At 32.9% G+C, this 24498-nt stretch overlaps 2 protein-coding genes and 3 pseudogenes across 2 annotated transcripts; 3 read left to right on the forward strand and 2 right to left on the reverse strand.

Moving 5' to 3' along the window:
* Positions 1–5730: 5730 nt before the first annotated feature.
* LOC127073602 (acetyl-coenzyme A carboxylase carboxyl transferase subunit beta, chloroplastic-like) lies at positions 5731–7322 on the forward strand. The gene is made up of 2 exons (XM_051014780.1): positions 5731–6097; positions 6488–7322. Exons 1-2 carry the CDS (start codon positions 5872–5874, stop codon positions 7114–7116), a joined length of 855 nt encoding a protein of 284 aa, XP_050870737.1. The 5' UTR covers positions 5731–5871; the 3' UTR covers positions 7117–7322.
* A 777-nt stretch (positions 7323–8099) lies between these two features.
* On the forward strand, positions 8100–10342 carry LOC127073603 (cytochrome f-like; annotated as a pseudogene).
* Positions 10343–12760: 2418 nt separating this feature from the next.
* LOC127073604 (uncharacterized) lies at positions 12761–16960 on the reverse strand (annotated as a pseudogene).
* A 711-nt stretch (positions 16961–17671) lies between these two features.
* LOC127136153 (DNA-directed RNA polymerase subunit alpha-like) lies at positions 17672–21736 on the forward strand. The gene is made up of 4 exons (XM_051062748.1): positions 17672–18285; positions 18413–18552; positions 20914–21353; positions 21429–21736. The coding sequence occupies exons 1-4, from the start codon at positions 17875–17877 to the stop codon at positions 21734–21736; spliced, it is 1299 nt and encodes a 432-aa protein (XP_050918705.1). The 5' UTR covers positions 17672–17874.
* A 138-nt stretch (positions 21737–21874) lies between these two features.
* Positions 21875–22422, reverse strand: LOC127135236 (cytochrome b6-f complex subunit 4-like; annotated as a pseudogene).
* Positions 22423–24498: the final 2076 nt, after the last annotated feature.

The raw sequence follows: 24498 nt of genomic DNA on the forward strand, positions 1-24498 counted from the left end.
TGATACCATATAGAGATTATGCGAGGAGGATTTCAACTTTCTTTACAAAGGTTGAATTTCATCATATCCCTCGAGATGAAAACCGGATGGCAGATGCTCTTGCAATGTTGGCTTCAATGATTATGGTGAAGTTCTTGAATGAAGTTTCCAATTTGAATGTGATGTGTCTTGATAGGCCAGCGCATGTGTTTGCTGTTGAAGAAATAAAAGATGAGAAGCCGTGGTATTTTGATATCAAGTGTTTCCTCCAAAGTCAGATTTACCCATCTGGGGCATCTTTGGATAAGAAAACTTTGAGAAGACTAGCTGGCAATTTCTACCTAAATGGTAATGTGATTTATAAGAGAAACTTCGATAGGGTTCTGCTCAGATGCGTGGATAGACACGAAGCAGACCTGTTAATGATTGAAGTTCATGAAGGTTCCTTTGGTACTCACTCCAATGGACATGCTATGGCTAAGAAGATGTTGAGAGCAGGTTACAATTGGCTGACAATGGAATCTGACTGTTGCAAGTTTGTGAAGAAATGCCATAAGTGTCAAATATATGCAGATAAGATTGATGTTCCTCCGACACTATTGAATGTCATTTCCTCTCCATGGCCTTTCTCCATGTGGGGAATTGATATGATCGGCATGATTGAGCCCAAAGCTTCGAATGGACATAGTTTCATTCTAGTGGCTATTGATTACTTCACAAAGTGGGTTGAAGCGGAATCGTACAAGAGTGTAACCAAGCAAGTTGTTGTAAGGTTTATCAAGAATTAGAATATATGCCGGTATGGTGTGCCAAGTAACATCATTACTGATAATGGATCGAACTTGAATAATAATATGTTGGAAGCTCTTTGCAAATACTTCAAGATTGCACATCATAATTCTTCTCCCTACAGACCTAAGATGAATGTGGTTGTTGAAGCTGCAAACAAGAACATCAAGAAGATCATCCAGAAGATGGTTATGACGTACAAGGATTGGCATGAGATGCTCCCATTTGCTTTGCATGGGTATCGTACATCCATCCGCACTTCAACAGGGGCAACCCCTTTCTCATTTGTTTATGGTATGGAAGTTGTGCTCCCTGTAGAGCTTGAGATCCCATCATTACGTGTGCTGATGGAAGCCAAGTTGATAGAAGATGAATGGTGCTAGACCAGATTTGACCAGCTGAATTTAATTGAAGAGAAGAGGTTAACTGCCATGTGTCATGGTCAGTTATATCAACAGAGAATGAAGAAGGCATTTGATAAGAAGGTCAAACCTCAGGTGTTTAGAGAAGGTGACCTTGTGCTCAAGAAGATTCTATCTTTCAAACCAGATTCTAGGGGCAAATGGAATCCTAGTTATGAAGGCTCGTATGTTGTTAAGAGAGCCTTTTCGGGCGGTGCTTTGATTCTTACAACTATGGATGGTGAAGAGTTCACTCGTCATGTGAATGCCGATGTAGTCAAGAAGTACTTTGCCTAAAAAAAGAAAAGAATAGCTCGCTAAGTTAAAAACCCGAAAGGGAGGCTTAGGAAAATATGAGAGTCTCGGTGGATTGAAAACCTGAAAGGGCGATCCAGGAAAAAGTTAGAGACATAAAACAGAAATATTATCCCGATAAATTGAATACCCCGTCTTGGGGAAATTTATGCAAAATTAGGGATCATGGCAAGTAACTGCATCCAGCTGATCTTCAGTCTTGAAAACTTTCTTGAGCACAACATTTGGTTCTGATTCATCTTCAACCAAAGCCAAGAGCACAGTGGATATTAAAGTCGGTAGAAGGATTAGTGATCATTGTATTAAATGTAACCCTTTTCCATATAAATTACCATTGTTCAACTTTTATAAAGATATATGGAGTCTTGTCATTTACAGACTACCATTCTATTAAATAAAGTTGAGCTTTTTATCCAATTGTTTATACTCTTATTTATCTTTCAGCCAAATAGATTTAAATTTTTATGATGATCATTTTGAAATTAATTTTCAAATCAAAATCATATTTTTTAAATAATAAAAGTTGATACTTTAAGAGCAATCAATTTCATTTAAGGAATATCAACAACGGTCTGAAAATTGGTAAGCCCTAAAATGCAAAGCATTGTTTGGTTTTCCCCAAGCAGTTGGTGTGATCTCTGTTTCACCCCTGTGCATTAGTTCTGATTACCACGCGTGCTTCTCAATTGACTTAGCTCCATGTGGACTGTGCGCGCTGATCCATCTGATCCGCCACCTCAATTAATGAGGGAGATCAGATGGTCCACGTTTTTTTGAATTTCTGTTAATTTCTTTTATTTTCATTATTTTCATTAATTCATATAAATTTCATTATTGATCCAAAAAATACGGGACTTTCACCTAAAAATTTCAAATATTTTTCTCTTTCATTTTCTGAATTAAAATCATTTTTTGGATCAATATTGATATTTTTCATGATTTAATTGTTTTTTGTGTATATTTTCATTGTTTAAAAATACTTTTGCCTTTTCAAAAATAGTGAAAATTTTTCTCCAAGGTCCTTTGACATAGTTTGACCTATGATAAATCTCTTGGGCATTTATTTGGTGTTTTGAAGAGTTTTTAGGTTTTTGATAAAACATAATTTAATTTAATGCATTTTTTATTTGATTTTTAATTTGTTTAATAGGAAATAAATTGTGTTGAGCCATTTTTATTGACTTGTGAAGTTTGACTATGTGTTTGGGCCTTGGTCAAGGTTGATTTGACTTTTGTTGGATTAAAATCGTTGGATTTAGGGGATTAATGAAATGTACATTTCATGTCCCAAAATGAATGAATGATTTTAATTTGAAAAAACTCCTCCCATGACCAATTTGTGTTTGTCTCATCTCCCCTCCCTCTTCATCTTCAATCCCTTTCTATCACATTCCTCTCATTGGCCAATGACATCTCAATATCCTAAGACTAATTGGTTCCTGAACCAATACAAGTATGGATGAGATTAGGTCCACCCTATGTTCATATTCTTTTTGTGTGTGGTATGTTTTAGGAGTATGGTTCATTATACCATACCTCTAACATGCATTAAGACCAAAGTTTTATTGTCCGACCTCAGATAGTTATGACTTTTACATAAGTCCAATTACGATTGTTTAACATAGCGCTAAATTTTGATACAAAAGGCATAGCATTCTAGTAAGTGAGATTGTAAGTCTCTCCCCTTTCATGTTATTATGTGGAAACTTGGCCTTTTTTCCTTCCTTTAGAAGATGTCTTGGTTCAAGGATCCATGCTTATGAATAGAGGGTTGAGTGTTGTCCAAAGAATGACTTAAACAATTGAAAAGAAAAACTCCACTAACTTCTAATCAACTAACATTTGACTAACTTTTTAATTTCAAGTCATTTACTTTATGCACTTTAAATTCAAGCCATTTATCATTTGTCATTATACATATCATTTGCCATTATACTTTATGTCATTTTCACTTTGCTCATTTGAGCCATACATTGTGTTTGTATATACTTGTTTGTGTATTTTGTTTGTGTTTGTGGTCTTAAGAACTTAAAATACTTAATAAACAACAAAACCCCCTAAAAAATGTTTGTGTGGACTGTTGGATTTGATCTAAATTTTGGACTTAGAATTATGCAACATTCCCTATGCAAAAGGACTTGGCCAATGCAAACATTTCTGAAACCAAGTCATTGTGATGTGAATTTTCATCTGATGCAAGTGTTGAGATCCTCACGAGTTCATCTGCTACATGGTCTTGATGCAAATGTTACTTTGAACTTGATTCTAATACCTTATTCTGAGTCATTCAAGGAGTATGTCATTTGATACATGGGGAAGATTATGAAGAAGACTATGAAGTTGCTAGCTTGGATGTGGCTATCTTTATTTGATGCCTTGCTCTTCATCTTGCTTGCTTATTTATATTGCTGGATTTTAAAGTTCAAAGGAAAATTGGGTTTCTATATGACATCCTTGTCTATTGGATTGCATCCCATTGGTCAGATCTTTTCAACTCTTAACTTTTAAATTTTTGCTTAGGATTAGTCTCTTCATCTCCTCCCACTTCTTAAATTTCAAATTTCTCTCTCTTTTCAAAATCTTCTCTGCTTGTGATTTTTAAACTTAGACTTCATTGCAAATTAGAAACTTTGGCCTTATGCCATTGCATTTTCAAACTCTTTTTCTTAAATCAAACTTGTAAATGAATCTAATCATATTGACTTAAAATTTCAAAAGACAAAAAGAACTGACATACATTCAAACTCTTTTGGGCCTTTTGTGCCTCTTTCAAATTTAAAATTTTGTTAAAAAGCAATTCACTCACTTTGAAATTGTTACCACGAACTACGAGGTTTTGATCCCTCATTTTTATGTTGGTACGTAGGCAAAAGTCCGAAGGTCTTGTCAAACACAAAAATATAATTAATGAATTCTTTTCTCATACCCTCACTCTATTTATTGCAAACATCATTTCATACTAAATCACATGCCCACATAAAAAATTGCTCCCTAGGAGTACCTAGGACACTTTGGATGCTAACACCTTCCCTCTGTGTAACCAACCCCCTTACCTGTAATCTCTGACATTTTATTAGTTTTGATTTGAGAACTTCTCATCTTTGGGTTTGTTTGTACTTTTCCTTTTTCCTTTGGAAACAATAAAAGCGCGGTGGCGACTCTGGTTTTATCGACGTTAAGTTTATCCATAGCTTAATGGTCATAAATTTACCGCTACACACGATAACCAACCATATATTCCAACAAATTTTGTGTTATGATAAAATGTTACTTGCATTGATATAAAACATCTTTTCATATGGTTTCGTGCGTTAGAGGGAAAACAAAGTTGCATTGAGAGTTGTAAATTTAGACAACTTACTGTATTGTTTAGAAATGCAGTTAGTCATTTATCTGAGCAAGGTATTTGTTAAAGGAAACATATAATTTGGTGATTGTGAAAATGAGATTTGTGACTGGTAATTCAGACATAAATCTCAATGATATTAATTGAATAAGAAACCAATAAAACATGAGTTACATGTATCAGTCGTGGATAAAATTGGGTGTTTGTAACATGTAGAAACAATCATTTTCATACTGTAACTGCAATATCAAAAAATGTACTTGATGAGAAAATTTATTCAAATACTTCATCTGTTTGTTTGTACTTTATATAAAATTTTCATCTATTTGTTTGTTTGTTTATTTGTATGCGTTGTTTTTGTTTGTAATTGTGCATGTTTATAAGTTTTTCAATTATAAACCATCATTTGCATACTTACTGATAATGACCATGTCAATACATTTTGTTGTGGCAATGGTTGGTATAATGCAATTTAAACAGCTGCTTTAGATTCTAAGTTGAACAAAATTTATAGTTGCGGAACAACAAAATAGTTTATCATGTTTATGGGTCAAAGCAATATCATTGTCTAAAGAATACGATTATACAATCATACTGCATTGTAGACTTAAGTAGCATTTGCAGACCAATTCTATATAGCAGGTCACAATGTATTGGTAGGTTGTTCATGTAGTTAATGTAATACATAAAATATAAAACAACAGGACAAAGTAAAATTATGCACTCAGACTAAGTTATACACTTAAGTAGCAGTTGTAGACCAATATCAATGAGCATGTCACAAACTATTGGTAGGTTGTTCATCTTAATGTAATACATAATACATAAAACACCAGGAAACAATAAAATTGACATAGTTATAATAATGATATATCAGATATAAATGATACAAATGATACAAATGATATATATGGTATATACGATTGAGATGATATATATGAGACTAATATAAAGGATATATGTGAGAGAGATAGTGAGATATATCGTAGAAATAGAGAGAAGAGTACTTTTGTTCCAATAGATTATAGCGATCCCAATTGTATGGAAAAATTAGCTCGTTTATGGGTTCAATGCAAAACTTGTTATGGACTAAATTTTAAGCAATTTTTCCGACCCAAAATGAATATTTGCGAACACTGTAGCGAGCATTTGAAAATTAGCAGTTCAGATAGAATCGACCTTTCGATTGATCGAGATACTTGGAATCCTATGGATGAAGACATGGTTTCTGTGGATCCCATTAAATTTGATTCGATTAAAGAATTGGGTTCGGAAGAGGAATCTTCGAAAGATCGTCTGGATGAAGACAAAGTTTATGTGGATCCCATTAAATTGGATTCAATTAAAGATTTGGGTTTGGAAGAGGAATCTTCAAAAGATCGTGTGGATGAAGACATGCTTTCTTCGGATCCCATTGAATTGGATTCGGAAGAAGAATCTTCGAAAGATTGTGTGGATTCGGAAGAGAAAGAAGAGGAAAAAGACCAATCTTATATCGATCGTCTTGATTCTTATCAAGAAAAGACAGGATTATTGGAGACGGTTCAAACAGGCACAGATCAACGTGAGGAAATCAATCGGTTGTTCGAAGATATTATGAATCAACTTGACTTGTATTTGCAAACTGCGAAAAATCGTGTGGATTTGGAAGAGGAAGAAAAGGAAAAAGACCAATCTTATATCGATCGTCTTGATTCTTATCAAGAAAAGACAGGATTACCGGAGGCGGTTCAAATAGGCACAGGTCAACTAAATGGTATTCCTTTAGCACTAGCTGTTATGGATTCTGAGTTTATAGCGGGTAGTATGGGATGCGTAGTGGGTGAGAAAATCACTCGGTTGATCGAATATGCTACCAATCAACTTTTACCTCTTATTATAGTATGTGCGTCTGGAGGAGCGTGTATGCAAGAAGGAAGTTTGAGCTTAATGCAAATGGCTAAAATTTCTTCAGCTTTATATAATTATCAAATCAATCAAAAGTTATTCTATGTAGCGATACTTACATCTCCGACTACTGGTGGGGTAACAACTAGTTTTGGGATGTTGTGGGATATCATTATTGCCGAACCTAATGCAACCATTGCATTTGCGGGTAAAAGAGTAATTGAACAATTGTTGAATAAGGAAGTGCCTGAAGGTTCCCAATCGGCTGACCTTTTATTTGACAAGGGCTTATTGGATAAAGTCGTACCACGTCATCTTTTAAAGGAGTTTTTAACTGAGTTATTTCAGTTCCATGGTTTCGTTCCTTTGACTGAAAATTGGAATGAAAATGAAAACTAATGCAGACATTTTATTTATGTTTTTCAAATTTGATGACGAGATCCAATCCGAGTAGATAAGAGGCTATGGCTATGATACAAAAATAAAATTAGAACACACAAGAGTAAAGTAATAAGATAAGAATAAAAAATAATAGGTATAAATAAAATATGAAATTGAGGTATCCCATTTTATGATAAACTTACCATCCCTTTTTGTTCCTTTAGTATGCCTACTATTTCCGGCAGTTGCAATGACTTCTTTATTTCTTCATGTTGAGAAAAGACTTTTATTTTCCACACAAAAAATCAACTAAATATATGAAAAAGATAACTCAGAATATTCGAAGGATTACTATATATATAATATATATAGTAGTCCAATTTTTGTACGATGGGACTGTAGAGGGTATTATAGTAACTGTTTTATCGCTTGTTTTTGCTTGAAAATTAATTTGTTGGGCAGAAGGTCTTCCTGCATACCGTTTAGAAGACTCGTGGATTGCCTTTGTAGTAGGGTCCCAAAACAGTTTCACTATTTTGTGTGGTTCTTTCAAATTTTTACATTCATTTGGGAGGAAGTTTTTCGCTTACATTCAGATGAAGTTGTCCAGTGTGCCACGAGAAGAAAGGGTAAGGCTGCTTTTGTATGCAATTGTAAAGATCTTTCTAACGTTATATCGAATGAGATTTAGTTATCGTTCCGGCTTTTCTGGAAGAGATCGTTGTATTATTCCCAAAGTTCCTATGAACGCTAGTCAGTGCCTCATACAAAAAACTAACCCAGATAGTAATGATGTCCTTTCTATGAAAACCAGAGAAAGAGAAAAGGGGACCATTCCCTTGAGTTCTGTTAATGCTAGTCCTCCACGCAACCGTCTAAAAAAAGTGTGGAGTTGCACAGATTATTGAGTGGACGAATAGAAAATGTTCCACCGAAGGACGAATAAAAAAGCGAGAATAACCTATAATATATCAATTTATATGAAAAAATTATAAATTGATATATTATAAGCTAATTTGCTCTATTACTTATATTTACTTGTAATAGAACTTATGGATTATTATTATATATACAGTTGAAAAATAAGATGAAACTGAGGACGAAAAATGGCAAAAAAGAAAGCATTCATTCCCCTTCTATGTCTTACATCTATAGTCTTTTTGCCCTGGTGCATCTCTTTTACATTTACGAAAAGTCTGGAATCTTGGATTACTAATTGGTACAATACGAAAGAATCCGAAATTTTCTTGAATAGTATTCAAGAAAAAAGTATTTTAAAGAAATTCCTAGAGTTCGAGGAACTGTTCCTCTTGGATGAAATGCTAAAGGAATATTCGGAAACACGTTTACAAAACCATCGTATCGAAATCTACAAAGAGACCATCCAATTGATCCAGACGAACAACCAAGATCATATCCATACGATTTTGCATTTCTGTACAAATATAATATGTTTCCTTATTCTAAGTGTTTATTCTATTAGGGGTAATCAAGAACACATTATTCTTAACTCTTGGTTTCAAGAATTTCTATATAATTTAAGTGACACAATCAAAGCTTTTTCTATTCTTTTCTTAATTGAGTTCTGTGTAGGATACCATTCGACTGGTGGTTGGGAACTAATGATTGGGTTTGTGTATAAAGATTTTAGATTTATTCCGAATGATCATATTATATCTTTTCTTGTTTCTATTTTTCCATCCATTTTAGATACAATTTTTAAATACTGGATTTTCCGTTATTTAAATCGTGTATCTCCGTCGCTTGTATTGATTTATGATTCAATTGCATTCCAGGAATGACTGAAAAAACAACCCACTGATCCAATTCTAAATTTGTTTTTTTTATATAAAAGCTAAACATTCCAAATTTCACTTATACGTTTTACTCGTATTCTTCCTATAATATAGGAAGAATACGAGTAAATAGCAGAATCATGGATAGGGAACTGAGTAACCTACCTAATCTTATTGTAGAATTTTTCAGGATCAAGGATTGTACCATGCAAACTAGAAATGCTTTTTCTTGGATAAAGAAAGAGATTACTCGATCTATTTTCGTATTGCTCATGATCTATATAATAACTCGAGCACCCATTTCAAATGCATATCCCATTTTTGCCCAACAAGGTTATGGAAATCCTCGAGAAGCTACCGACCGGATTGTATGTGCTAATTTCCATTTAGCTAATAAGCCCGTAGATATTGAGGTTCCATAAGCGGTACTTTCCGATACTGTATTTGAAGCAGTTGTTCGAATTCCTTATGATATGCAAGAGAAACAAGTTCTTGCTAATGGTAAAAATGGGGCTTTGAATGTAGGAGTTGCTCTTATTTTACCAGAGGGTTTTGAATTGCCCCTCCTCATCGTCTTTCGCCCTAGATTAAAGAAAAGATAGGTAATTTGTCTTTTCAAAGCTATCGTCCCACAAAAAAAAAATATTCTTGTCATAGGCCCCGTTCCTGGGAAAAAATATAGTGAAATTACCTTTCCTATTCTTTCTCCAGATCATGCTACTAAGAGAGATGTTTACTTCTTAAAATATCCTCTATACGTAGGCGGGAACAGGGGAATGGGTCAGATTTATCCCGACGGAAGCAAGAGTAATAATAATGTTTCTAATGCTACAACAACAGGTGTAGTAAACAAAATAATACGAAAAGAAAAAGGTGGATATGAAATAACGATAGTAGATGCATCAGATGGACGTGAAGTGATTGATATTATACCGCCAGGACCAAAACTTCTTATTTCAGAGGGTGAATCTATCAAACTTGATCAACCATTAACGAGTAATCCTAATGTGGGTAGATTTGGTCAGGGGGATGCAGAAATAATGCTTCAAGATCCATTACGTGTCCAAGGTCTCTTTCTCTTCTTGGCATCTATTATTTTGGTACAAATCTTTTTGGTTCTTAAAAAGAAACAATTTGAGAAGGTTCAATTGTCTGAAATGAATTTTTAGGAATGTGAATTTTTCAACATATTAAGCTGGTAAAAAGAACTCCATTTTTATTGATAAATTCTGTAAAGACCATTGGTTCTTTCTAGTTTTTTTATACTATATTTAGAGAATTCCTTGTACCGTACAATGAGTCAGTTATAGTATGTATATTGTGAAGAAGACTATAGAATTAATTCAAACCATATGATTATGTCGCTGTTTTCAGATTTTCATGTTCTAGAATAGAAATCTTCGAATTTCTATTGTAATAGAATTAACTCGATACTAAACCTAAAAAATAGGTAGGTATAAAATATTAATTCAAGTAGAAATAGAAAAGGGGAAAACATGATTCTAGGATGGATAAGTTGTCTTTTCCTAGAGTCTGATTCCTTATTGTTTATGTCGAAATAGATACGTAGTCAAGGAATGGGCAAACAAAAAAGAGCGGGAATTGAATTCACCAAATACAAGTTTCTTAATTAAATTTAAAAAAAAAAAAAGAATTGAATCATGAGTCTATATTAGAAATATATTTCTAGTAAGATTATGTTTTCATTCAGATCCTAAAAACAGGATCTGGAATTTTTTGAAACATAGAATAAAGTTATCTATTGACTGACTTACATAAAAATTCTGATTATGAAGAACTCAACGGGACCCACTCGAATTCATCAAAGATAGAATGGATCCCTGTTGAGTTCTTATGCTTTCATTTCGAAAACGAAATTTATGCGATTATTACAGGGATGATCCCAATCCGGAATATGAACCATAAAAGAAAATACCAATTAAACTGATCACAACAATACCAGCTACATTACCTATTATCCAAAGAGGAATTCTTCCAGTAGTATTGGCCATTTATCCCACTTTCCTCCACATTTGATCAAGTAGTCAGTCATACTAGAGACCTAAACAGTCATACATAATTATGAAATGATATCCTTCCGAATAGGATAAGAGAATTCCTAATATATATATACTATTCTCTTTTCTTCTATTAATTGATTAATTAATTGAAGAAATAATTTGAGAATAAAACAGCAAGTACAAAAATGAGTAATAAACCCCAGTAGAGACTGGTACGATTCAATTCAACATTTTGTTCATTTGGGTTTGATTGTGTCATAGCTTTATATAATTCATATTAGGTTTATCGTTGGATGAACTGCATTGTTGATATTGATCCCAAAAAAGAAACGGTGGGTACCGCTAGTCCGTGAACAGCCAACCATCGTACTGTAAAAATGGGATAAGTCCTATCTATGGTCATCGGAGCCTCCTAAAAAGATCTACTAAATTCATCGAGTTGTTCCAAAGAATCAAAACGGCCAGTTATTAAAGGAATTCCTTGTCGGGTTTTTGTAAAATACTCGTTGGACGGGGGCTTTCAAATACACCGTAAGCTAAACTCGTGCTGACAATAACCAACCCGCAATGAATAGGGAGGGTATAGTAATGCTATGAATAATCCAGTATCGAATACTGGTAATAATATCAGCAAAAGAACGTTCTCCTGTGCTTCCAGACATGCCGAGATCAGATCAGTAAGTAGAAATTTACTGAAATTGAATTTTTGTGTTACGATCGTCAATGGAGTACCAAGGGTCTCTTTCGAGTAGACGCAATCAGTATAGCTATCCTTCTTGGAACACAACAACGGAATTTCACAATTAGTGACCAGATCAAGTACTACAAAATAAAATTTCTTTTTTTCCTGATTGTTTGTTTCGATGTACTGAATCGAAAATTCCTCCAAGTTTAAGATTATAATAAGATGAGGGTTCTTTCCATTGATTATTAGCTTCAGACAGAATCTTGATTTCTATTACTAGTTCTATAAAGATTTCTTATTGGCGAGCTACGACAATTGCACCTATCAAAGAAACTAAAAGAGTTATTGAAATTAGTTCAAATGGAAGAAAAATATCTGTTGATAAATGAATTCCAATTTGTTGACTAGTACTTATCAAATCTTGCTCAATAATCTGATTTGGTCTTGTAGTCCAAATAATTTTGTACCATGATGTATCTGAAATAATAGTTATTAGTGAAACAAAAATACTTGTACAAACTATCAAAGTCATTCCATCCCCTACGGTCCAAAGATTCAAATCTTGGTAATATTCGGAACTATTCATGAACATCACAGCAAATATGATCAAAATGTTAATAGCTCCCACGTAAATAAGTAGCTGTGATGCAGCTACAAAATGAGAGTTTGCTAAAATATATAATAAAAGATATACAAACCAGAACCAGTCCCAACGAAAAAGCAGAAAAAATGGGGTTGGTAAGTAATACTACTCCTAAACTTCCTAATAAAAGACCCGATCCCAGAAAGACTAAAAGAAAATCGTGCATCGTTTCAGGCAGATCCATTATATGTAAAAAAAAAGACAAAGAAATATAAATTTCATGACCTTATTGATATGACCAGGAATTTTTTTTTATATACTTCAATTTTTCTTTGCATTGAAAAACCTAAGTAGTTTAAATTTATATAGTTAGGGTTATATAATCAATGTCATTCCACTCTTTATACGAAAGAGTAGTTTGAAACGATATTAAAACTAAAGTATAAAGGTAGATAGAACATATATACCATTGAAAATCTTATTGAAATTCAATAAGATTTTCAATTTCGATAATATATATTGATATATTCTATTTAAGAATATAGTTCTCTAATAATTATAGAATATTTCTAATCTGATATCGACTATATTATTCATTTTTTATACAATTTTTGAAAATATTTTATTTCGATTATTCTATTTATATATTCTATATATTATCGATTTATATATAGAATATTCTTTTTTTTAGAATTGTATTTAATTATAAAAAATTGTCTTTTTTGATTTGAATTGTTCGAATTGTATAATCATCAATTATTGACATTGGTAAACGGACCAAAGCAATTTGATTATAATTCAATTCATGACGATCATAAGTTGAAAGTTCATATTCTTCAGTCATTGATAAACAATTTGTTGGACAATACTCAATACAGTTACCACAAAAAATACAGATTCCGAAATCAATACTGTAATTTAGCAATCGTTTTTTTCGAATATTCGTTTCCATTTACCAATCAACAACGGGAAAATGTATAGGACATACACGAACACATACTTCACAAGCAATGCATTTATCAAATTCAAAATGGATTCGACCGCGGAAACGTTCTGATGTGATTAATTTTTCATAAGGATATTGAATAGTTATAGGTAAACGATTTGCGTGAGATAAGATAATCATGAAACTCTGACCAATGTACCTTGCAGCTCGTAGTGTTTGTTGACCATAATTCATGAACCCAGTTACCATAAGGAACATATCGTAAATATCTATGAATAGTATAGTTTTGTTTGATTTCTTTCTCTTATTTGAGACAAGTAATGAATATAAAATATCCATCTTTGTTTTACAGCGAAAACAATTGAGACGAAGTTGTTAATAATAGATTACCTACAGAAATCGGTAAAAGAAATTTCCATCCAAGATTTAATAATTGATCCATTCTTATCCTAGGCAAAGACCATCTTGTTATGATAGAAACGAATAATAAAAAATAGCTTTTAGCTAATGTAATAAAGAGATCACTTGTAGTTCCAAAAACTCCGTATGTTTTATTTATTTCAAAAAATTCAGAAACAAATATGTACGGAATAGAAATATTTGAACCGCCCAAGTAAAGAACTGTTACAAATAATGAAGAAATTAAAAGGTTTAAATAGGAAGCAATGTAAAATAAACCAAATCGAATACCTGAATATTTTGTTTGATAACCAGCCACTAATTCTTCTTCTACTTCTGGTAAATCAAAAGGTAATCTTTCACATTCTGTTAGCGAAGAAATTAGAAAATCGATGAAACCCAAAGGTTGACGCCACAAATTCCAACCCCAAAAACCATATTTTGATTGCGCATCAACTATATCAATTGTACTTAAACTGTTAGATAATCCTAGTCGGTGATAACATTATTGTTCCCATCTCTATTATAGAACCGTACATGAGATTTTCACCTCATACGGCTCCTGGAAAGCCTTAAGTAAATCTAAGGACCGGGTCGATTATTTATCTCTTGATATATCCCTAAGATGTAGAAGATGAAAATCTATTGAACGGTTCTGAATTACACCAATTCAATTATGTTTGTTCTACAAATAACGAAATAAGAAAGAGAAGTCTATTTTAATAAAAGATCCAATTAAGGCACTTCTGAATTGATCTCATCCCTAAAAAAAACTTTGTTGAGTAATAACTGAATTCTTCAATAAAATACTCTTTTATAATCCTCAATAATCCTCATGATTTTGAATGACGAAAAATAATTACACATTCGTTTCTTAATTCTTAAATTTGATCTCCATGAATATGGATATAATAAATCAAAAACGAAAGAGAAATCTATTTTTCCTTTTTGATTTCTTATTATTTTTCTTCTTATTCTTCTTTTTTGTGCTAGGAAAAAGGGACTTGCAAAAATTTTAAAGGATTTTTCCGTTCCTGATAGTAATTTATTTAGTGAGTGGATGAAAGCATACTCTGGATCGGAGTTGTGGGGAGTACTGCTTTATTTTTTCTTCCAACTTAAAGCCCCAATTAGTATTCTTTTTATATTCTGCATAAATTTTCTTTTGGATAATTTACAAAATCTGTGTTACTAATCCTTTGTGTATCTTGGTGTTTCTAACCATCCACTCTTTTTTATTAATCCCCCTTATTTTTATATATCTATGATAATTCATAAAAATGGTAACTAAAACTCAATAAGGTTGGTCTTTTGAGACCGCTTCAAAACAACATGACAAATTATCCAATCTTGGGTTAAATGGCCTCTTTTGTTTATCATTTTATTTCATTCTTATACATAGAAAACGAGACTCCATATTTTTACTGCCCTTTCATTCAAATCATCATACTATCTACTAACTAGAAGTAATAAAGTATTCTGAAATTAGATTAAATCGAAGTTGTTTTATTTCACTCATATAACTATCTAATTTAGTTCTTCAATCAGAATTGTGAAAAAGAAAATAAGGATAATGAAGATTTCTATCCAATTTATTAGCCTCCTTTCCTATATAGTACTATATAGAAATATAGTACTATAAAAATAGGAGTATAGTAATAACATCGAATAGCTTTTTCGGTTTCAACGAATCGCACGTAGAGATATTGATAAGACACATAAAGTTAATGGTATTTATAACTAATCGATTGAGCAGTCGCTCGTAGACCACCCAAAAAGGAATATTTATTATTTGAGCCATATCCTGACATAAGAAGTCCAATGGGAGCAATACTCGAAATAGCAATCCATAAAAAAACACCTATATTGAAATCAGATAAAACAAAGTTATAGCCAAAGGGAATTACTGAATAACTTATTAGAATGGATATGACTAATAGGGATGGTCCGATACTGAATAAACGAATATCTCCCCTAGATGGAATAAGATTCTCTTTGAATAGTAGTTTTGTTCCGTCTGCTAGAGCTTGAAGAATTCTAAAAGGACCAGCATATTTAGGTCCAATACGCTGTTGTACCCCTGCAGATATTTCTCTTTCTAACCATACAATTGCTAGTACACTTAGTGTGATTCCCAAGACAAGAATCAAAATTGATACAAGTATCCATAGAATTCCATAGACCTCTTTGAAAGATTCCAATCCGGAAAAGGAGTTTATATCTTGGACTTTCGTTGTATCAATTATCATTTCAACGATCAACTTCTCCCATAATGATATCTATGCTACCTAAGATTGTCATAATATCATCCAATTTCATTCTTTTAACTAATTGAGGAAGAATTTGCAAATTGATAAAACCAAGTGGACGAATTTTCCATCCCCAAGGAAAACCATTCTGATCTCCTATTAGAAAAATTCCTAATTCTCCCTTGGGGGCCTCAATTCTCACATAAAGTTCTTGTTTCGGCAAGTCAAAAGTAGGAGACGATTTTTTACCAATGAATCGATATTCAAAATCATTCCATTATGGCTCCTTTTCTCTATCAAAGTAGCGAATTTCGAAAATTTCATAGGGCCCCCCTGGAATTCCTTCCAAAGCCTGTTGAATTATTTTTACGGATTCCAGCATTTCACTAATTCGAACTAAATAACGAGCTAATGAATCTCCTTCTTTTTGCCATTGAACTTCCCAATCAAATTCCTCATAACACTCATAATTATCAACTTCACGTAGACCCCATTGTATTCCGGATGGCCGAAGCATCGGTCCTGATAACCCCAAATTTATAACTTCCTCTCTACCAATAACACCCACTCCTTCAACCCGTTCTAAAAAAATGGGATTTCGGGTAATAAGTTTTTGATATTCAATAACCATTGTTAAAAAATAATTGCAAAAATCAAAACATTTATCGATTCAACCATAAGGTAGATCATCCGCTACTCCTCCAATACGAAAAAAATTATGCATCATTCTCATACCTGTCGCAGCTTTGAATAAATCATATATTAATTCTCTTTCTCTAAAAATATAGAAAAAGGGGGTTTGTGCACCAATATCTGCCATAAAAGGTCCCAACCATAGTAGATGAGAAGCTATATGACTTAACTCCAACATAATTACTCGTATATAGCTAGCTCTTTTAGGTACTTGAATATTACCCAATTGTTCCGGTCCCTTTACAGTTATTGCTTCTGTGAGCATAGTAGCTAAATAATCCCAACGTGTTACATAAGGCAGATATTGTATAATTGTTCGGTTTTCCGCTATTTATTCCATACCTCTGTGTAAATAACCCAATATTGGTTCACAATTAATAACATATTCACCATCAAAAGTAACAATAAGTCGAAGAACACCATGCATTGATGGGTGTTAAGGCCCCATATTTACTATCATGAGGTCTTTTCTTGTAGCTGGGATATTCATAGGTTTTTCCTCGATTCATTCTTCCATGAATCGTTCAAAAAAAAGTTCATCAAAATTCAGTATCTAATAAATCGAATAATTGAAAATGATTCTTGAAATTACCTAATTTGTGATCCCGAATACCCAACCGATTTATTATATTTTTATAACGTATTTTGTTTTTCTTTGACAAATACGACAATAGTCGTTGCCGTTTTCCCAGAATTAGACGTAAACCTCTTTGAGATAAATAGTCTTTTGGGTGTAATTCAAAATGTGAAGTAAGTATTCGTATCTTATTAGTGAAGTTGAATACTTGAAATTCAACGGATCCCGAGGTTTTTTTTTTTTTTTTGAAATAACAGAATTTTTTATCATAAAATAAAGGCTTTCCCCCCTCCTTTTTGGTAGATATTTTTATTGATCAGTAATAGTAGTGACACTTCTTTTTTTTTGAATTTTTCTATAGATTTCTTTCTATCTATTCTGTCTAATGAAGACATCATTAAATTCGTATCAATCACACAATGCGATCTTTGTTCGTAAAATTTGTGAAAAATGTCGATTGATCCGTAGGCGAGGTCGACTTCTAGTAATTTGTTCCAATCCAAAACATAAACAAAGACAAGGATAATATTCAAAGAAAAAAGGGGTTTCTATTAATAAGATTTTGTATTTGAATTCTATTCAAATACAAAATCTTATTAATATTCCATTTTCTTAAATACTAAATAATTCGAATCTAGTCTATAGTTATAAGTATTCTAATAACATAGAATTGTTTATTGCTTGATATTTTAAAAGAGGTATTCTATATGAATCGAATTATCGAATAAATATAGAATAACTAGATAGAAAATAGTAAAGAATCCTTTTTGAGAGGAAAATGATATATCCATATATTTCGGACTTATATTTTTTTTTCAAATAAAAAAATGGCAAAATCTATACCAAAAATTGGTTCACGGAAAACTGAACGTATTGGTTCGCGTAAGCATCCTCGTAAAATACCAAAGGGGGTTATTTATATTCAAGCTAGTTTCAACAATACCATTGTGACTGTTACAGGTGTACGAGGTCGGGTGATTTCTTGGTCCTCCGCCGGTTCATGTGGATTCAAGGGTACACGAAGGGGGACACCATTTGCCGCTCAAATCACAGCGGGAAATGCTATTCAAACAGTAGTCGAGCAAGGCATGCAACGAGCAGAAGTCAGGATAAAGGGTCCGGGTCTAGGAAGAGATGCGGCATTAAGAGCTATTTATAAAAGTGGGATACTATTAAAGGTTATACGGGATGTAACCCCTCTACCACATAATGGATGTCGGGCTCCTAAAAAAAGACGTGTGTAAAACTAACAATAAACATTAAAGAAAAATATTTCAATAGAAATAAACAATTAAATCAAGAGTTTCATAAAAATATATTACTATGATTCGAGAAAAACTAAAAGTATCGACTCAGACACTACAGTGGAAGTGTGTTGAATCAAGGGTAGATAGTAAGCGTCTTTATTATGGACGCTTTATTCTGTCTCCACTTATGAAAGGTCAAGCAGATACAATAGGCATTACAATGCGAATAATTTTGCTCGGAGAAATAGAGGGAACATGTATCATGTAACAACCCAATTTTAGTAATTATTTCTTATATTATTATTATTATATTTTATTTTATTTATTTGGAGTGTTAATTAATTAATTGATTGTTAGGTAGTATAATAATCGATTATATTAATTAATTTGGGGTGTTAATTAATTATTTAGTTGATATGAGATATAATGAATAATGAAATTAATTAACTTGGTGTGTATATTGAGTTAGTTTGATTTATTTGAATTAAATAGAGATATTTAAATATTAGGTCTTATTGGGCCTATTAATTAAATTAGAGGTATCATGCTTTAAGCCCAAATAGAATACTAGTATATAAGAGGTGAGGAGAGTGAGAATTATGATTCATTTGATCATTTGACAATAATAGAGAAAGAGAAGAGGAAAAGTAAGGAGAAGAGGGGAAGAACAAGAGAGAAGCTAGGGTTTTCAGAAAATTGAAGAGGTAAGAGAGAAAGTCCTTATTATTATGGGTTAGTATGATTGGGTCAATGGGTAGAAGTATGTTAGGTTAAAATCCCTAATTTTGTATAGTTGTTTGAAATTGTTAGGTTTTGATGAGTATTCGTGAATTATGGTGATTTGATTGTGTTAAACTGAAAATTAACGTTATATACTTAGAGTATTGTATGAGTTATAATTTTCTGAACGTTTGGCTTTTTACGTAATCGAAATCGGAGGTCGAAAAGTCCTCCAACGATGAAAAACGCAGAAAATTCTGCATTCTGTTTTATGTTAACCGGTTACCCACCGAGCGTTAACCGGTTACTTGCTTGAAAATCTGCGCAGAAAGTTGATTCTGTTTTATGTTAACCAGTTACCCACCGAGTGTTAACCGGTTACTTGCTCTGTTTTGTGTTAACCGGTTACCCACCGAGCGTTAACCGGTTACCACTGTTGAAAAATGAAAAATTGAGATTTTAAAAGTTGTATTCATTTTGAAATGCAATCTAAGTGTGCGTAGTTGATAATTAGCCTATATTTGTGAATGATATATTGTTATGAATGTGTATATGTACCATTGGTGGATAATTCATAGAGTTGAATTATGGTGATATGTGGAATGTTAAGATGGTAGAGATAATCTTAATTGCATATGTCTTGGTATTTGTACATTCATTCATGGCATGGTCGGCTTCATGGTGGAAGCGGTGAAACTGTGGGTTCACATAGACGTTGATCCTTGAGTGGAAATAGGCGTAGCATACGTTGATCCTTAATTGGAAATAGGCGTAGTAGACGTTGATCCTTGAGTGGAAATAGGCGTAGCATACGTTGATCCTTAATTGGAAATAGGCGTAGTAGACGTTGATCCTTAATTGAAAATAGACGTAGTGGCTTTGATCTTATCCGGATCGGAATCATGGCTTGGATTCTAGATATTGAATCGGAAAGCAGTGAAACGTTGGGTTCACATTGCGGTACCACATGCATAGAGTCACATGTCTTGCATTGAGTCACACTAGAGTTAGGTGATAATTGAGTGTATGCATTATTGTGATTGTGATGCGTGTATGAGATATGGTAATTGAATTTGATGATGTTTGGATACATAACTTGGCAAAGTATGTGATTATGTGATAATTGTAGTTATGTGTATTTTTGGGAATATAATATTGGATTTGAATATTATGCTCCTTGAGTTTTTATGTGTGCTTGAAACATGTGAAATAAATGTTGGTTGATATTATTTACATGGTTATATGAAGTGTGATGGATTCCTTTAATTGTTGATTTAATCATTGTGATTTATTATACTTCTTCATAATGATTTGAATTCTCACCCTTCTGTTGGAATGATGCTTTACATGGCATCGTGCAGATACTCCAGAGTAGTATTGCTGAAGTAAGTGGACGGTAGCTCGCTCGAGATTAGCCGGAGAGTTTCCGTATTTTAGTTTGAAAACTAGGTAATGAGTCAATGCTCTGGTCATGTAACACTGGGTAGATTAGTAGTATTGAACTCATATCTGATTTGGATAAGTATTATGTTATTACTTGTAAACATGCTTATTTACAATTGCTGTTGGAGAGACCATAGTGCCAAATATTCTGGTTGTGGTTTTATTTTATCTTGAGGAGATTATTGAGAGATGGTCATGGTATGGGACATGGATCATTTTATGAAATGCATGAGTATTCATTATTTTCCGCTGCGAACGCATATTCTTGAATATTCATGATAATTGAAACGTGTTATTTCAAATGACCAGGTGTATTGTATATTGATGATGAATGATGTTGGTTTTTGAAAGCTTTTAGTTTTTGAAAACGTCGATGTGACACCCTTTTGTTTATATGCGTGCTTATTTACTCTGATTATATGTTAAGTATTTTGGGGTAGAAAAAGGGGTGTTACATATCACACGTGCAAAATTTGAGAAAATACCACATGAATATTCTACCATAGTAGGTATTCAAGAATCAATTAATGAAAATTTAATGAATTTGAAAGAAATTGTATTGAGAAGTAATCTGTATGGAACTCGGGAGACATCTATTTGTTTAAAAGGTCCTGGATATGTAATTGCTCAAGACATCATTTTACCACCTTGGGTGGAAGTCATTGATAATACACAACATATAGCTAACCTAATAGAACCTATTACTTTGTGTATTGAATTACAAATTGAGAGAAAGCAGGAATACCGTGTAAAAACACTAAACAACATTCAAGATGAAAGTTATACTATAGATGTTGTATTCATGCCTGTTAGAAATGCAAATCATAGTATCCATTCTTATGTGAATGAAAATAAAAAACAAGAGATACTATTTCTGAAAATATGGACAAATGGAAGTTTAACTCCCAAGGAAGCACTTTACGAAGCCTCCCGAAATTTGATTGATTGATTTATTCCTTTTTTACATGCAGAAGGAAACTTAAATTTTGAAAACAATAAACACAAAATGACTTTGCCCCTTTTTACTTTACATGATCATTATATATTCGTTAAGGATAAACTAAGGAAAAATCAAAAAGAAATTACATTGAAATCCATTTTTATTGACCAATTAGAATTGCCTCCCCGGATCTATAATTGTCTTAAAAAGTTCAATATACATACAATATTGGAACTTTTGAATAAGAGTCAAGAAGACCTTATGAAAATTGAACATTTTCGAGTAGAAGATTTAAAATTGATATTAAACATTTTACAAATCAAAAATCATTTTGTATAAATTTTAAATACATTGGATTTTTTTGAATCTTTAACACAAATCAATCTATTCAGAATAGGTCTCAAATGAAATAGATGTATCTAGGGATTAGTCATTTCAAAGTGAATTTTTCCTAGATACACAATACACCTATCATGATATTTTATTTGACAATAGAATCAATTTAAAAAAGACCCAACGTTAGGGATTTTTCAATAGGTAATGTTGCTCCAATACCCAACCAAAGAGCCACGACGGTACCAATCAAAAAGACAATTGTTACTACTGGACGCCGAAATAGGTTTTGGAACTTATTATCATTCTCCAAAAAGGGTACTATTAATAATCCCGCGGGTATTGAAACCGTTAAAAGAACGCCCAATAATTTATTGGGTACGGTACGAAGTATTTGAAATACGGGAAAAAAATACCATTCGAGTAATATTTCCAAAGGAGTTACAAACGGATCCGCGGGTTCCCCAATCATTGATGGTTCGAGAACCACTAAGCCCACATTACAGGCAATAGTCCCCAAAATCACTCCTGGAAAAATATATAAAAGATCGTTAGGCCATGCGGGTTCGCCATAAATTATGACCCATCCCTTTGGCCAATTTAGCTCTTAATATAGGATCAGTCAAATCAGATTTTTTTGTTATTGGGATAGGTGAATTCTTATAGATGCATCCTCCGAAAGAACCGGACATGATTTTTCATCATCCGGCTCGAGCACGAATCAAACGAACTGAATGCAGACATAGAAATTCTTTCTATGGGATGACATAAATACTTACACGACTGATCTTAACAAAAGATTTGAATGCAACAAAAAACGATGCCTGCATTATATCTTTACTCCTTCTTCAGGTGCTTCACCTTGCTTGAAGATTGCATTGGAGTTAGGACTTCATCCAGTAGAATGTCATCAAGAGAAGTTGGAACGAAGCCCCTTTTAGCAGGGGTGTTGCTAGAGCACGTGGATGGACTGCAATTTTAGTTGCCTCCAGTTGTGGGATTTACAGTGAAGATTTGGTCATAAGATTGGGTCAGCTATACAATACAACGATAATTGGTAACTACATTATGATTTATTTACAAAAAAACATACAGAAACTTTGGCACAAGGTTAAATCAGAACACTTACAATAGGTTCATGTCGAACGTCGAAAGCATGCTCCGTGTCTGTTACCATAAATGCAGCCTTAGAAGTATGCTGCCAAAACATGATTCCACAGTTTGAAAGCACATAGATTATGAGTATATGGAAAATGACATACTTGATAATGAATCAAAGAAAAAGTAAATATTATAAACCATAATGCTTTATACCTCATCTGGTTTAAGAACTTCCGATAATGGTTTGTAAAGACGAGGATCAGTAAGGATAGTCACAATTGAGAATTGTAGGAAAGATTATTGGTACTTGACTTCTATTTCGATTTTGTATCTATAACATGAAAATATTAGCGGTACATATAAGAAAAACAACTGCATAAGTAAGACGTGAACTTCGGTAAAATGAAATATTAATCTTACTTTGATACAGGTTCAACATCTGTAACTCCACAAACACATACGAATTTGGTTCCAGGGGATTTGTTGGATGTTTTGCAGTCAGGGAAAGCTTTCAAATACGTTCAAAACTTCAAGGCCTTAAATCTTTTAGTAGTGCCGATGGTTGTGGCAAAACAATCCTAATTTGACATCATAAGTTGTCAGGAGATGTATGATTTGGAGCTTCAGTTTTCAATGCTACGTAAAATACATACCTTGCACATATCACTGATTTGACGGATAGTCTTGAGTTCATTAGAGGTTGTCTAGCTTTTGTTGGAAGATTGAACATAAGAATCTGAAGTTAGAGTTAATGAGTGAGCTGGTGCAGCAATTGATTGTGTGGATCCCAGCCTGAAAAAAGATGTAGATGATAGTTGGATGAACGCAATATAAGTATAACGAAATCTGCCAAAGTATTGCAAGCATGCTAAATGTCAATTGTATGGTCATACTTGGATATAAAAGCGTCAACTTGGGTATGCTTTAAGTTAATGTGAAGTCTCGATCCATTCCATGCATTTGATAGGCTAGGAAATCCCGATATTGCTTGAAAAATAGAAACTTATACTGATATAATTGCTCCAAATAGCATGAAATGTATGGTTAGCAATTCAATAAAGTATCACATATGCTGCTACTGAAGATGGAATATCCAAAAACATTATGCATAGAATCAGTAAGGAAAAAAGAAAGAAAGAGCAATGGCTGCAACTCAAATAGATTCAGTTTCTGCAATGGCCAATCCAAATACAATGCAAATACAATGCATAGTGTCAAATAGATACTATGCAAAGAAAAGGTTGGTGAAACACATATTACCATCTCTCAAATGACCAAATAACAAATGATTAAGTTACATGATTGAGTTGCTAGCCATAAAATACCAAATAAAAATTCATGGAGTTAAATTTGAATGACACAAGTAAATGCAAGCCACAAAAATCAAAACTTGAAACATATTGTTATATAATTGAACCAAATAGCATGCAAAGTATAAGTAAGAAATACAAAATGTAAACCATATGCTGCTTCTGAAAATTCCACATTTAATGCTAGAAATCAGTCAATTCAAAAGTTTAAAAGTGGAAATCAGTAGACTTGTTCTTCATAAGTAGATCAATTTTAGACCAATTCAAAAATATGTATTAAGACAATGATTGTTTACACCAAATAAAATGCAATACACAAAGATGTATAGTATAATAACCATCTAACCTTGGTTTTGT

Source organism: Lathyrus oleraceus, chromosome 4, assembly GCF_024323335.1.
Source record: "Lathyrus oleraceus cultivar Zhongwan6 chromosome 4, CAAS_Psat_ZW6_1.0, whole genome shotgun sequence".
Classification (NCBI taxonomy): domain Eukaryota; kingdom Viridiplantae; phylum Streptophyta; class Magnoliopsida; order Fabales; family Fabaceae; genus Lathyrus; species Lathyrus oleraceus.

Coding starts and splice junctions, on each gene's coding strand:
- LOC127073602 (XM_051014780.1), top strand. CDS start 5,872: ATGGAAAAATTAGCTCGTTTATGGGTTCAATGCAAAACTTGTTATGGA. Junction 6,098..6,487: donor TGATTCGATTAAAGAATTGG/GTTCGGAAGAGG, acceptor TGGAAGAGGAAG/AAAAGGAAAAAGACCAATCT.
- LOC127136153 (XM_051062748.1), top strand. CDS start 17,875: ATGGCAAAATCTATACCAAAAATTGGTTCACGGAAAACTGAACGTATT. Junction 18,286..18,412: donor GGGCTCCTAAAAAAAGACGT/GTGTAAAACTAA, acceptor CAGACACTACAG/TGGAAGTGTGTTGAATCAAG. Junction 21,354..21,428: donor GAAAATATGGACAAATGGAA/GTTTAACTCCCA, acceptor TTTTACATGCAG/AAGGAAACTTAAATTTTGAA.